Source organism: Camelus dromedarius, chromosome 31, assembly GCF_036321535.1.
Source record: "Camelus dromedarius isolate mCamDro1 chromosome 31, mCamDro1.pat, whole genome shotgun sequence".
NCBI lineage: Eukaryota > Metazoa > Chordata > Mammalia > Artiodactyla > Camelidae > Camelus > Camelus dromedarius.
The window spans coordinates 13,246,375-13,259,191 of record NC_087466.1 but is presented as its reverse complement, the minus strand read 5'-3'; the positions used below and the strand labels follow the sequence as shown (position 1 = coordinate 13,259,191).

General features: G+C 45.6%; 1 protein-coding gene across 1 annotated transcript; it reads left to right on the top strand.

The window, feature by feature from the left end:
- The first annotated feature begins 87 nt into the window (after positions 1–87).
- Positions 88–10,925, top strand: LOC105104920 (large ribosomal subunit protein uL22-like). Its single transcript, XM_064481170.1, has one exon. It carries the CDS (start codon positions 5,920–5,922, stop codon positions 6,367–6,369), a length of 450 nt encoding a protein of 149 aa, XP_064337240.1. The 5' UTR covers positions 88–5,919; the 3' UTR covers positions 6,370–10,925.
- Positions 10,926–12,817: the final 1,892 nt, after the last annotated feature.

The following is a 12,817-nucleotide window of genomic DNA, read 5'->3' as shown; positions in this document are numbered from 1 at the left end:
ACCCAGATAAAATGTATAGCCTCTTAGAACGTGCATGTTCCCTCAAGGTGGTTTATTTTTTATTTTTATTTTAACAGCATCCTCAGGAGTGGGCCCGGAATACTGTGTTCTAAAAACTCAGATGCTGTTCCGTTCTCATCCTGTGCCAGCTTCCTAGCAGCTGGCACCATGTGCTTTCAGGTTTTTTTTCCAGTGGTATTTGGATATGCTTGTTTACCTTTGTGCACGCACCATTTTAACCAGAAATTCTGCCTTGTTGTCCTGGGCGGTTTTGTTTTCATTTCTTACACCACTATTGAAGTGACTGGTCTGCTCAGCGGTGGTACAGCGGAAGCCTCGGAAAGTCACCTGCAAGACAGCCTCCTCTCCTCTCCTGTCATGGAATCCTACCTTAAGGCGTTTCTTAAGTGGAGATACGTCTCACAACGGACTGTAAGTGGTCATCCTTTATTGCTTTCTGCTTCTGGAAATGTAACAGGTACAGACATTTGATTTCCCTATGGTTTACTAAGAAGAAGAAAACCCACGTTACTCTCAAGGTGCTATTAAAAGACTCACATCAACCTTCAGTGGAGCTGGACACACAGGCTGCTGGTCCATATGCTCGAAGCGCTTCTGTGCTTTTGGTGTGACACCAGCCCTTCCTGGTCATGGCTGAGGCATCATACCCCTTGGGTAGTATGACTCTTTGCTCTCAGGAATTGATGCACACGTCTTTACCGGAGCCCCTGACTAACCCCAGGATCAGGCAAGGTCTTGGTCATTTTTTCGGTTGTTCAGCTTTTGACCTTGGAGCAGGGCGCAAGTTTTACAGTCAACTTCCAGCGCTTTTATTTCGGTGGAGATTTTTCTTTGGGCCATGTTTGCTGTTCTGTATATTTCTGCAGTCTGTATAGTGGAAATTTCCCTAAACTTTTGGAACCGTTACTACTTCTTTTTTTAAACTTTTTTTTAAAAATTTTTTTAATTGTTTTGTCCAACTACTCAAAAATGTTTTAATTAATTTTTTAATCTTTTTTGGGAGAAGGTAATTAAGTTGTTCATTTTTTAAATAGAGGTATTGGGTATTGAACCGAGGCCCTCAGGCACGCTAAGCATGTACTCTACCACTGAGCTATACCCTCGCCCCCTCCTCCCACTACTTCTTACACTTATCTTCCTAAAGTAGTTTGTCCCCCTAAATCAGCTATTCTTAGAGGGTGAACTATCTGGCAGTTATTTTTTAATGTTAGATCCCAGGAAATCTACTCAATTTGCATCGGGCTTTTCAGATTCTGTGGGTCTTCACCGGTGCTCAGTCAGACTTCGTATGTGAAAGTAATGGGCACATCTGGGTGTTTCACTATCTCATTCCTTTTGGTAACTCAGTCTGTCTTCTGGTGGTTGTCACTGACCAGCCTCTCCTTGGAGCTTATTTGAATCTTTGAGCAATAACGTAGAATTACTGTGAAAACAGTTTACATCAAAGGTCAGCCGTGCATTTGAATATTGGCTAGCACATTTTGCATTTTCACTGCTTTTACAGTCTCTATAACTTAGGTAGAGAATTAAGCCTTGCTTGTTCCCACTCCGTAGATGGGGAAATAGTGAGAATGAAGTGACTTCCTGGGGTCCCCACTGAGATTTCATGACGGACCCAAAACAAGAGCTTCATGTCTGGCTCCGGTTCCACTGTCCTCCTCACCACCCCTTGCCAGCTCCAGTGCTGACTCAACTGTAAACACTCCCGTGAGGGCGTGTAGCTTTGGACCAGGAGAGGGGAGAGGTGGTATAAGTAGCCAAACTGGGTTGATAATACAAAGGGCATTTTCACTTGGCCCTAGAGCATGTTTTTTTTTGTACTTAAGTCAATTAAGAGGTGTGTTCACTGTTCTGGAAACTTAACGGCACTGCAGACTCTGTAAGGAAGCCACCTAAGGACCTGGAACGTCATGGGCATCCCCAGGCTTCCAGGCCAAGAGCCCTCCCTGATCCCCTCTCTGGTTTGTTTCTGGTTCCCTTGACCAAAGGTTTCTAGAATTAGGGACCTTGCATTAGTTCTGTATGCCTAGAGCTCAGCAAAGTGTGTGATACACATTAGGGTTTTAGGAAGAGATCAAAGAAGGGATGGAAACACCTTCAGTTCAGAAAAAAAATTTTTTTTAATCCCAAGTGTTTAGGGCTAAAGGTAATTGGGTAATTCAAAGCATTTCCCATGATTCTGAATCTTAATTGCCATGCTCATTGCTGGAGCAATAAAGATAAGATAGGTCCTAACAGGGAAAGAAACATTCTGTAGAAAAGGGCCCTGAGATGAGCATGGTCAAAGGGTGGATACCTGCCTCCATGGCACCTGGGATGTGGGGTGGCCTGGATCCTGTGGCATTGGAGCTGACTTTGAAGGGCAAGCTTGGCAAGCTCTTGGAAAAGCAGGAGGTAGGATTTTAGAGCAGGGTTTGCAGCTTTCAGCCTGCTCCTAGAGCTGACTTGAAGGCCTGCTGGGGAGTGCCTAGGTGGGTGAGCCTGCAGAGGCACTGTGGGGGAGCTGCGTGCAGGTTCCGGGCAAGCTGTTCCCATCGTTGGGGATTGTAAGTGGGCAGAGATGTTGCTTATTTGGCCTGTTCTTTACAGGCAGGAGAGAATTCTACCTAAGGTGGACTAACGCATGGCCTTGGGCAGTTTCCTTTCCTCTTCTGAGTCCCAGGCCCTGCTCTGTAACATGGGATCACATCTGCTCCTGTGGGGTTGTTGTGAGGTGTCAGAGTGAGTGAGGGCCCAGTGCTGGGCAGGAGGTCGTGTCCGCAGCCCAGCGGGGGCCTAACATCAGGTAGTTGGCAGGGTGGGGATGGGTGGGCCCCTCTGGTGGGAGGGTGGCAACTACAGAGCTCTTGGTATTATTTTTATTACTATTTCTAGAAGAAATCATGCTAAAGATTTAAAAAATGCAGGTAATTCAGAAGTACATCAAGATGAAAATAATAACTGAAATCACACAACCTAGAGATCAGCCTCAGACATTTTTTCCCCCCTCATGATTTTCTAGACAGAAATGAGAATTTTTTCCTCTTGAAAACAGTCCTCTGGTGGATGTCTTTCTATGTTACACATAGGCCTATCTAATAATTTTAATGACCACATGGTGTCAATTTCATGACATTAATGTTATTCATCCCTTGCTGAGGACATTTAGCTTATTACTTTTTTTTTTGGCCACTACAAATAATGCACTGAGATTTGCTTTCATGTGCACATTTGTATGTTTATCTCAGAACTATTTTCAGTTTGTACTCCCACCTGAAGTTTGTGGGAGTGTCTCTTGCCACATCCCTGAGAACCCCGTGTTATCATTTTTCAACTCCTTGCTAATGGATCTCAATGTTATACTTGATATTTACTTAATTTCTAGTGAGATGAACCCCTTCCCATGTTTTGACTGGCCATTTATCTTTCAGATGTGGTGAAGTGCTGTTTGTGACCTTGGCTGGTTTTTCTCTTCGTCTTTTTCTTACAGAACAGCCTTCACTGAAGGAGGCCTTAAACCCCTCTTGTCTTCCTCAGGCCTGCATTACTTAGAAGCAAGTGGCTTATGTATTAACAAACTAACTTTTCCAGTTAATCTAGGACGGGGAACAGGGGCAGTTTTGCCCCCAGGGAATAGTTGGCAACATCTGAGACATTTTTGTCACAACTGAGAGAGGGTGTAGTACAGGTGGTGGGCAGAGACCAAGGCTGCTGCTGAACACCCTGTGGTGCACGGGGCAGCCCCCACTACACAGCAGCATCTAGCTTCAAACATTAGCAGTGCTGAGGTGGAGAGGCCCTACCCTCGGGTCACATTTCCCCCTTCAGTTATATAGAAAAACTGCCAGGAGCTGAGAGCCGACTTTATTATATCCCTGCCCTTGCTTTCTGCCGTGCCCAAGTGCTGCTGATTAAATTACCCTGAAATCCCACAGGGCCTGCTGCTTCCTCGCAGGTCTCTACCAGCCCAGTGCTGTCTCCAGGAGTGGCTTCATTACTCTGCTGCAGCGTCCCTCGTGCGCCGACACAGTCCAAGTTCAGACACCCTCCTGTCTGCAGAACGACCCACAGGTTTACAAACAGCCCCCTCCCCACCCGGCAGATCGGCTCTCCCCAGGCCCTACAGCAGCTCTCTGCACAGAATGACTTTGTGGGTCGGGGGAGGAGAAATGTCACTACAGATTACATTTGGAAAGCTAGTCACTCTACTATAAAAAGGTACCACATAAGTAAATAGTAATAATTAAAAAAAAAAAGTAGCTGGTGGGATGATGAGAGTTCTTTCCTACACAGCACTTTTCCCGATGGCGGCATCAGTGCACTGCCCTCCAGGCCCTTTTCCTGTTCGGATTCTTCTAGCATAGGTTGTCCTCATGGTCTGAGGACAGTTTTGGGTCCAGGATCCCTGTTTTTGCTCAGTCACATGTCTGCGACGTTTCGCGTCCAGGCCGCTTTCACAGACACGGAGAGGAACAGGTGACCCTGTGGACGGTGAGCGAACAGCGGGAGTCGTGCCTGCCGGCCCCGCAGACCCTCGCCCCTTATCTTCATGCTTGTGCACAGCTCGCCTCGTGTCTGCTGTCAGAGCTGAACTGCTGGACTTGTTACATACAGAAGTACAGCCTTCAGTATTACCATAAAGAAACAAAACAACTGGCCAATTACACCCATGGGCCAAGCAGTCAATCACACGTTTGGACAGGGGTCCAGCTGTACTGTTTCTCAGGACTGTGCGTTCTGTGGACCCAGAGGAACCAAAACACATCACTGCTAGAAATGCATTATTTGTAAGTGGGTACTTCCAGAGTTTTTGGTAGGGTCAATAGCTCCTCCAGTCTTTGAACTTTTTAAATTCGTAAGTTTTTTATGCAGCATAGAGTAGGCAAGCTCGGGTCAGCTTGCATCCAGATTACCACAAAATCAAAAGTGTTCGCTAAAAGAGAAAAGTGGTGTTGCCAGTGAAATTCAAGATTTCAGACCGTGTTGGCCACATGTCACTGTTAACACACACTCCTTAGTAACAGCAGTCTGAGCTGTGAGTAGCATCCTAATTTTATTGACAAGAACACAGGCGTTAGTCACTTTGAGTAAATTAACTTCTTTTGGCTTTGGTTTTCCTCATTTGTCAGAGGAGGGTGATCGCTGAGGTATCTTGCAGATCCAAAATTCTGATTTTTGTCTTACAGCAAGGCCAGGGCCTAGCAGCTTGGCGTTGGCTTTGATTCTCACAGGGAGTGGAAACCAGCCATCCGGAGCCTGTTTTCCTCAACCCAGGGCTTCCCCTTCTCTCTTGAGGGTTTCAACTGGGGCTCCCTATTTTCTGCCTCTTTCTCCTCAAATTTTAGATAGACACTGTATTCTCTGCTGGGACCAACTTATCTTGTACTGCTGCTCTGCACCTGTGAAGACAGCTGCTGTGGTTTCCATCATAAAAACAGCTGCCTTTTGGCAGGGAGGCATGGAACTGGACTGTGTGGCTGTACCTAACAGTGCTAAGTTATTTAGGCCTGCTTGACCCGAGATACTCAGAGCATCTTGGAATTCCCGTTAAGGGCTTCTGCAGTCATCGCTCAGTAAAAGGTTTTCATGGCATTTCTTTTGTGATTGCTAGGCAGAAACCTGACAATGTAGAAAATTACATTTTAAAGTGTATGAAATTACAAAGAAATTAAATTGTGCCAAAGTAGATTCCTATCCTCCCAAAGATAACCACTAATGAAAGTTTCACTGTAAAGTTTTGCCTGTATTTTGCACATAAACATGTATTTTCCATTAGTACATAAATGGAAGTATAATCCTGCTGTACATATTATTTAAGAATAAACAGCTTTTCCGTTAGGTGACCTCTAAAAATGGTTCGCTATTCACTTGACCCAGAAAATCCCACAAAGTCATGCAAATCAAGAGGTTCATACCTTTATGTTCACTTTAAGAACACTCGTGAATACTGCCCATGCCATTAAGGGTATGCATATCCGAAAAGCCACCAAGTATCTGAAGGATGTCACGTCACAGAAGCAGTGTGTGCCGTTCCGTCGTTACAGTGGTGGAGCTAGTAGGTGTGCCCAGGCAGAACAGTGGGGCTGGATGCAGGGTCGATGGCCCAAAAAGAGGGCTGAATTTTTACTGCACATGCTCAAAAACACAGAGAGTAATGCTGAACGTAAGGGCTTAGATGTAGATTCTCTGGTCACTGAGCACATCCAGGTGGACAAAGCTTCCAAGATGCGACACAGGACTTACAGAGCTCATGGTCAGATCGACCCTTACACAAGCTCTCCCTGCCGCGTGGAGATGATACCTGCTGAAAAAGAGCAGGTTGTTCCTAAACCAGAAGAGGAGTTTGCACAGAAGAAAAAGATACCCTAGAAGAAACTGAGGAAATAAAAATTTATGGCCTGGAAATAAATTCAGCAAAAAATAAACGCAAATTAAAGTATAAACAGACAAGTAAACAGATCCTGTTAGATTAACTTAACCCAATTATAGCAAATTCATTTCCAGAGCAGAGAAAGTGTACATTTTATTTGAATCATCTGGCCTCTTAACTAAAGCCTGGGTAGGGTTGAGAGCCCGTTTAGAACTGCACACAAGTTTGGCCTTGCGTTTCTGCATCCCTTTTCCTTGTCTGGTTTTTACAGTAGAGAAACAAATCTTTGTGTTCCTCATGACTAAGTTAATAGGCATTGTACCTTGGCCGGAGTTGACCTGCATGAAGCATGCAGAGGACAAAGCCAATCGCAAGAGACTCCCACTTTCTTGAGGGAGCTAAGAGGAAAAGATGGGGAACCCTGCTTACAATATCCCATGCAGGCCATCCACTTCAGTGACTCATTAAATACAGAAATTTAAAATATATATATATATAAAACGACTGGGAAGGACACGTGGAGACTGGATGTCTGGTGCAGGGAAAGGATGATCTGAGCTCAGAGCAGCCACGTTCCGCCCAATGCCAGCTCTGCTTTGTCAGATGTCTGGTCCACCTGATGGTTTTTGAGGGCATGAGGGATGTCAGTTTCTGAGGATTCTCACAGCTGCTCCATGGGGTGCTGTTTGGAGCTGGAATCTTCTGTGCTCCCCTCCACAGTCTCGGAGGCCCAGAGTCCCCCCCCCACAACACTGGACTCAGTTTCTCCAGGGAGGGTTTCATCTGGGCAGTAGTCCAGGGCGTGCCCCAAGAGCTCAGCCCCTGGCACCCGCACCCTTCCTGAGCTTTGTCTGCAGCCTGCTAAGTGCCAGCTTGGAAGCCCGAGATAAATAGTCTTGCAGCAGCTTAGCAGTCGGCTGGGCTCATTTATTTGACACAAATAAGCTCATTGACCTGATTTAGCGCAGGGAGGAACCACGGAGTCCAGCCCAATGTGATCTTAAAGCCCTGTCTTTTCACCGCAGCCTTTTCGGACTTTCAAGGACAGACGCGATTTAAACGATGATGCTCGTGGGCGCTATGTCAAAGGCAGGAGAGGGGAGAGAGAATGGAGAGATGGGAAGAAGAGGAAGGGGAGAGAAGTATGAGGTGCTGGTGGTACGAAAACCAACAGTTGCTCTCTGTGCCACTTGGTGGCACCAATTCCATAGGTTTTCTGTGCTCAGCATAATTCCTGTCAGGAGACCGTGGGGCCCGTGCCTTTGCGGGCTCCCTCTCTGCAAGACAATGAAGCTGTTTCTGCGGACGGACGGAGAACCATCTGGTGGTGATGGTTCTTTCCCGGCACCTGTCGATTGATTCTGTGCTCAGGGACTCAGGGGAGTCTCCTTTGCAGGGAGAGGGAAATAGGTCTGCTGCTGGTGCTGTCAAAGACCTGAGGCTTAACTCAGTGTGCGTGACAGCCCCCTCCTTCCTCCTGCTCTCCCATTCACCAAGGCAGAACATAGGACAGTCTCTGGAGGACTCCTGCCCAGATGGAAAACATTTGGAAAGTGCTCACAATGTACCATCCTGCACACCCGTCATCACTTTCACACGGCACCACCTTCCGAGGCAGGTGTTCTTATCTTCATTTTAAGAGGATTTAACCTGATGCTCAGGCTAAATTTTGCTCCAGGTTTTACCGTCAGGTGGTGGAGCCATGTGCCAGCCTCAGAGCCCTTGAAGGCGCCTGTGAGCCCAGCCTCGGCCTGTTGTGATAGCAGCGACTGTCTTCCCATCATTTCTGGTGCAAAAGGCTTCTTATTTAAATTCTAACAACCACCCTTACAAGGCTAGTAGGTCTTTTTATCCTCAGTCTAAGGAAATAAAGTCAGAAGTTAATTTCTTTGCATAGGGAAATGCTATCAGGATAGTGATTGAACCCAGATCTTTTTTTGCTCTTGGACCTGTGCTTTTATCCCCTGTGATGTAGTAAGTGCCACACTGGGCTCTGAGCACTGAGGAGGGGGTCCTAGAAGGAGGCGGGGTTATCTGTTCCGAAGCTTGCTGTTTGGCCCTGGGTTTGGATCATCCTTGATTTAAGCGAAATGTTTCACCTTTTCACTGCTTGTCCTTCCAGGAAGGGTTTTTGAAGAATGCCCTGGAAGGTAAACTTAGCCTTTCAGCACAGCCCTGGTGAGAAGGCTTTATCTTAACATTGTTTTTAACACCAAGCAGAGTCCTTATAATGAGCTGAATGGTTCCCCCCCACTGCCCCCGAAATCTGCATGCTGAAGTCCCGACCTCCCAGTGCACAGAATGTAGCATATTTAGAGAGAAAGTCTTTGAAGAGGTGAGGCCTTGAGAGTGGCTTCTAATCCAATAGGGCTGTGTCCTTATAAAAAGAGGGAGCAAACCAGGGCTTCAAGAAGGCCGCCGTCTGCAAGCTGAGGGGAGCCTCAGGAGAAACAAGCCTACTGACACCTTGATCTTGGACTTCAGCCTCCAGAACTGTGAGAGAATAAACTGTCGTTTGAGCTCCCGGGTCTGTGGTATTTCTGTGACGGTAGCTGCACTGGCTGATACAGCCCTTGAAGGAAGCGCTGCTGAGTTGATACGTAAACCCAAAGGACAGCAGGGGCAGGGGAAGCACTGAGTTGTGCTGCTGGAGTTCTTCCTGGCTCTAGGGTGTCTCCTCTTTTCTGGGCCTGTTTGCCCATCTGCGACAGTGTACACGGGAGTGTGCACCAGGTTCCTTCCAGCCCTGGCCTTCTGGGATTCTAGCCGGTAGCTACTAGACCCGGAGAGGGCTGCTTTGCCTCCCGGGGGATGTGTGAGGAGTTTTGGTTGTCATAACGTGTGTGTGGAGGGGCTGCTGGCCTCTCGTTGAGGCCCCGGATGCGGCTCAGCATCTTAGAGTGCACTGCAGATGCCCCGCACGTCCCCCAGGGTTATCCAGCCTGTGTCAGCAGTGCCGAGGTGGAGAAACCCTGGGTTACACTTTGTTGCCCCTTGAATGGTGATGACACGGAATTGCCGGCCCCAGTGGTTCCTTCAGCAGGTACTTACTTGGCACCTGCTGTGTGCCCGGCTCTCTGCTGGGGAGCGTACAGACTGGAAGACAGCCTCCTGGAATTTAAAATCGAGTTGATCCTGAGCCTCAGGTTGTGGCAACGTGGTACCTAATCACATCCTGAGGTGTTGATGCTGCCATCCCCCTGAGGATAAACTGTCAGTTTGGGTTTCCAGAGAAAGTCTTTTATGCCTGGACAGCACAGACACCATTTATTTAGTCCTACCTCATTCATAGGTCTACACTAGTATAGCTTGTTTCTTTCCAAAAAGGATTTGAGGAAACTCTACATATTTGTATGTAATACTGATTAGCAAAACAGAAATTAAATTAGAACCAGTCTAAAATAGAATGCAGATATGAGACAGCAGTACAGTTGATGCGATTGAATTTCTTGGCAGCAATGGCAAAAAGGGAAATACTTCCCTCATGTTAATACAAAGCATTAATGACATTGTACTGATCTTTCCTCAGAGGATGCAAAGTCTACAATAAAATTTTCATACGGGCTTTAGACAGAGGAGACCGACTGGTATTTAGTACATATACTGTGTGTACCAAGCCTACCAAAAGCAGGCATTTTTGGATGTTGGATAGAATGATAAATTAGAAATGGTCTCTGATTTCAGATAACAATGTCTGTTGGGGGACACAGGCAGTTATGTCACTACTTGTTACTTGGGATTTTACACGTGAGAATAGAGGAGTGTTACTCTGAGCGAGGCAGACGGGAAAGACCTATGAGTAGAATGACATGTTTTCTAATTTTTGTGATTTTTTCTAATTACAGAGTGACACATTGCATTGTAAAAAAATTAGAGAAGTAACGAGAATAAAAGCTGTCATAATCCTTCCATCTGTAGATAACCGCTATTTGGTGTGTGTCTCTTCATACACGTACACGTATATTAATATATTTAACAAAAAAGGAAATTGCCATCCTGTTTTCCGTTTTGTAACCAAATGAATGGCCCTTGAATGGGGCTTTGACATCTGAGTGGGAGATCACGAGGCCTGCGTGCCGGGTCGGCTGTGGAGTTAGGTAGCCAGGGTCATGGCCCACCAAGAATACATTGATCCAGGGAGATGGGTAAAGGCCCACTTTTCATTGCAAAGCACCAGGGGGCGTTCACGTGGTTACAGAGATTGGTGTGTTCCCCGCCACCCCTCGCCTCTCCTGCATTGTGCTGCCCAGCAGCCCTGGAACTGTGTTTTCTGTAGCAGCTTTGTTGAGATGTAATTCACTTACCATGCAATTCACTCACTTAAAGTGGACGATTCAGTGATTTTAGTCTATTCATGGAGTTGTGTGATCATCATCACAATCAATTTTAGAACATTTTCATCATGTTGGAAAGAAATCTCGTACCCATTAGCTGTCACCCCTGACCCTGCGCCCATTCCTCCCAATCTGTCCAGCCCTTGAGAGCCACTAGTCTATTTTCTGCCTGTGTAGGTTTGCCTGTTCTGGACATTTCATATACATGGAATCATACAATACGTGGTCTTTTGTGTCTGATTCCTTTCGCGTAGCATCATGTTTTCAATGCTTGTCTGAAGTCGTAGCATGTTATCAGTACTTCATTCTTTTTTTAAAAAAACTGTTTTTTTTACTTGAAATAGTCATATACCATACAGTTCACCCTTTTTAAGTGTAGTTCAAGTTGTTTACAAAGTTATGCAGCAACTACCACTAACTTCAGAACATTTTCATCCCTCCAAAAGAAACCCCATACCCTTTGGCAGTCATTCCCCATTCCTCCTCCCCATCGGTCCCTGGCGATGATTAATTTACCTTCTGTCTCTATGGATCGACCTTTTCTGGGTATTTCATATAGAGTCATACAGCATGTGGTCTCTTGTGACTGGCTTCTTTTACTTAGCATGTTGTCAGAGTTCACTCTTGTAGCTTGTGTCAGTATTTCATTCCTCTTTATGGTTGAGTAATATTCCTTCATATGGATTAACCATATTTACTTACACATTCATCACTTGATGAACATTTGGGTTGTTTCCACCTTTTCACTGTTGTGAATAATGCTGCTGTGAACATTTGTGTGTGAGTTTTGTGTGAACATGCGTTTTTAGTCCTCTTGGGCATATACTAGAAGTGGAATTACTGGGTCACGTGGTAACTCCACGTTTCACCTTCAGAGGTCCTGCCGAACTGTTTTCCAAAGCAGTTGTACCATTTTGCATTCCCACCAGCAATGTATGAGGATTCCAGTTATTCCACATCCTTGCCAGTGCTTGTCATGGTCTGCCTTTTGGATTATAGCCATCCTAGTGAGGATGAAGTGGTATCTCATTGTGCTTTTTGACTTGCGTATCCCTGATGGCTAATGATGTTGAACATCTTTTCGTGTACTTAGTAACCGTTTGTACATCTTTGGAGAGATGTCTGTCCTAGTCCTCTGCCCGTTTTTGAGTTGGTTGTCTTTTTATTCTTGAATTGTTAGAATTCTTTATATATTTTGGATACAAGTCCCTTATCAGATACATGATTTGCAAACATTTCCTCCCATTCTGTGGGTTGTCGTTTCACTTTCTTGATGGTGTTCTTTGAAGCTTAGAGTTTTAATGTTAATGAAGTTCAATTAATCTAATTTTTCTTTGACTGCTTGTACTTTTGGTGTCTTATTTAATACTACTTGATCTTTAATGAATGATACTATTCCTTGGAATAGATGTAACGTAAAGGGGTAATTATTTGATTCTAATTTGCATAATGTTCTTTGTTTTAATTCATTTGCCTCCCCCCCCCCCCCCGCACCCTCCAAATCTTTATTCTGGTGACATCTGGAGTTAGACCTCAAGCCATTTGCCAGTTTTGTCAGAGCCCTGTAGCCTTTGTAAACACTGTTCTGTGTGCCTCTTTTTCTCCCCTATGAACGTGTTCAGTGATGCCCAGAGCTCTGCAATGCAGTAGACAAGGTAGGTGCACAAGTCTCCAGGTAGCATGACTTCAGGTGCCCTGACATTTCATCGCCAACGTTGCACTAATGCAACCTCGTGGGACCACATCGCCATCTTCTGGCAAAGATGGGAGAGTGCAATGCCAGGAGCTTGAAGATTCTACGGATGGTCTTTTTCCTTGTTTCCCTTCTCCACAGTGGATCATCAGGTACCAACTAATTCTGCTCATTCTGACCTACTACTTTATAAGGTCTTTCCACCTTTGGAGGTAGTGTTTAAATGTTCAGCCACTTAGAACAGCCGAATCTGTTTTCTGCAAAGTAAGGAGCTTGTGTGGTTCTTCTTTCACGGGCAACTCCAGGTGTGTGAAAAACTTGATCATTGAGTAGGAACCAGTACTTTACCTCAGGTGAGGTTGATGAATGCAGGTCGTTTTTCATGTCGTGTGGGCAATATTATTACATTTGTTGAGTTCC

What these genes read in the sequence shown, in the direction of transcription:
- LOC105104920 (XM_064481170.1), top strand. Translation starts at nt 5,920, where the DNA reads ATGTTCACTTTAAGAACACTCGTGAATACTGCCCATGCCATTAAGGGT.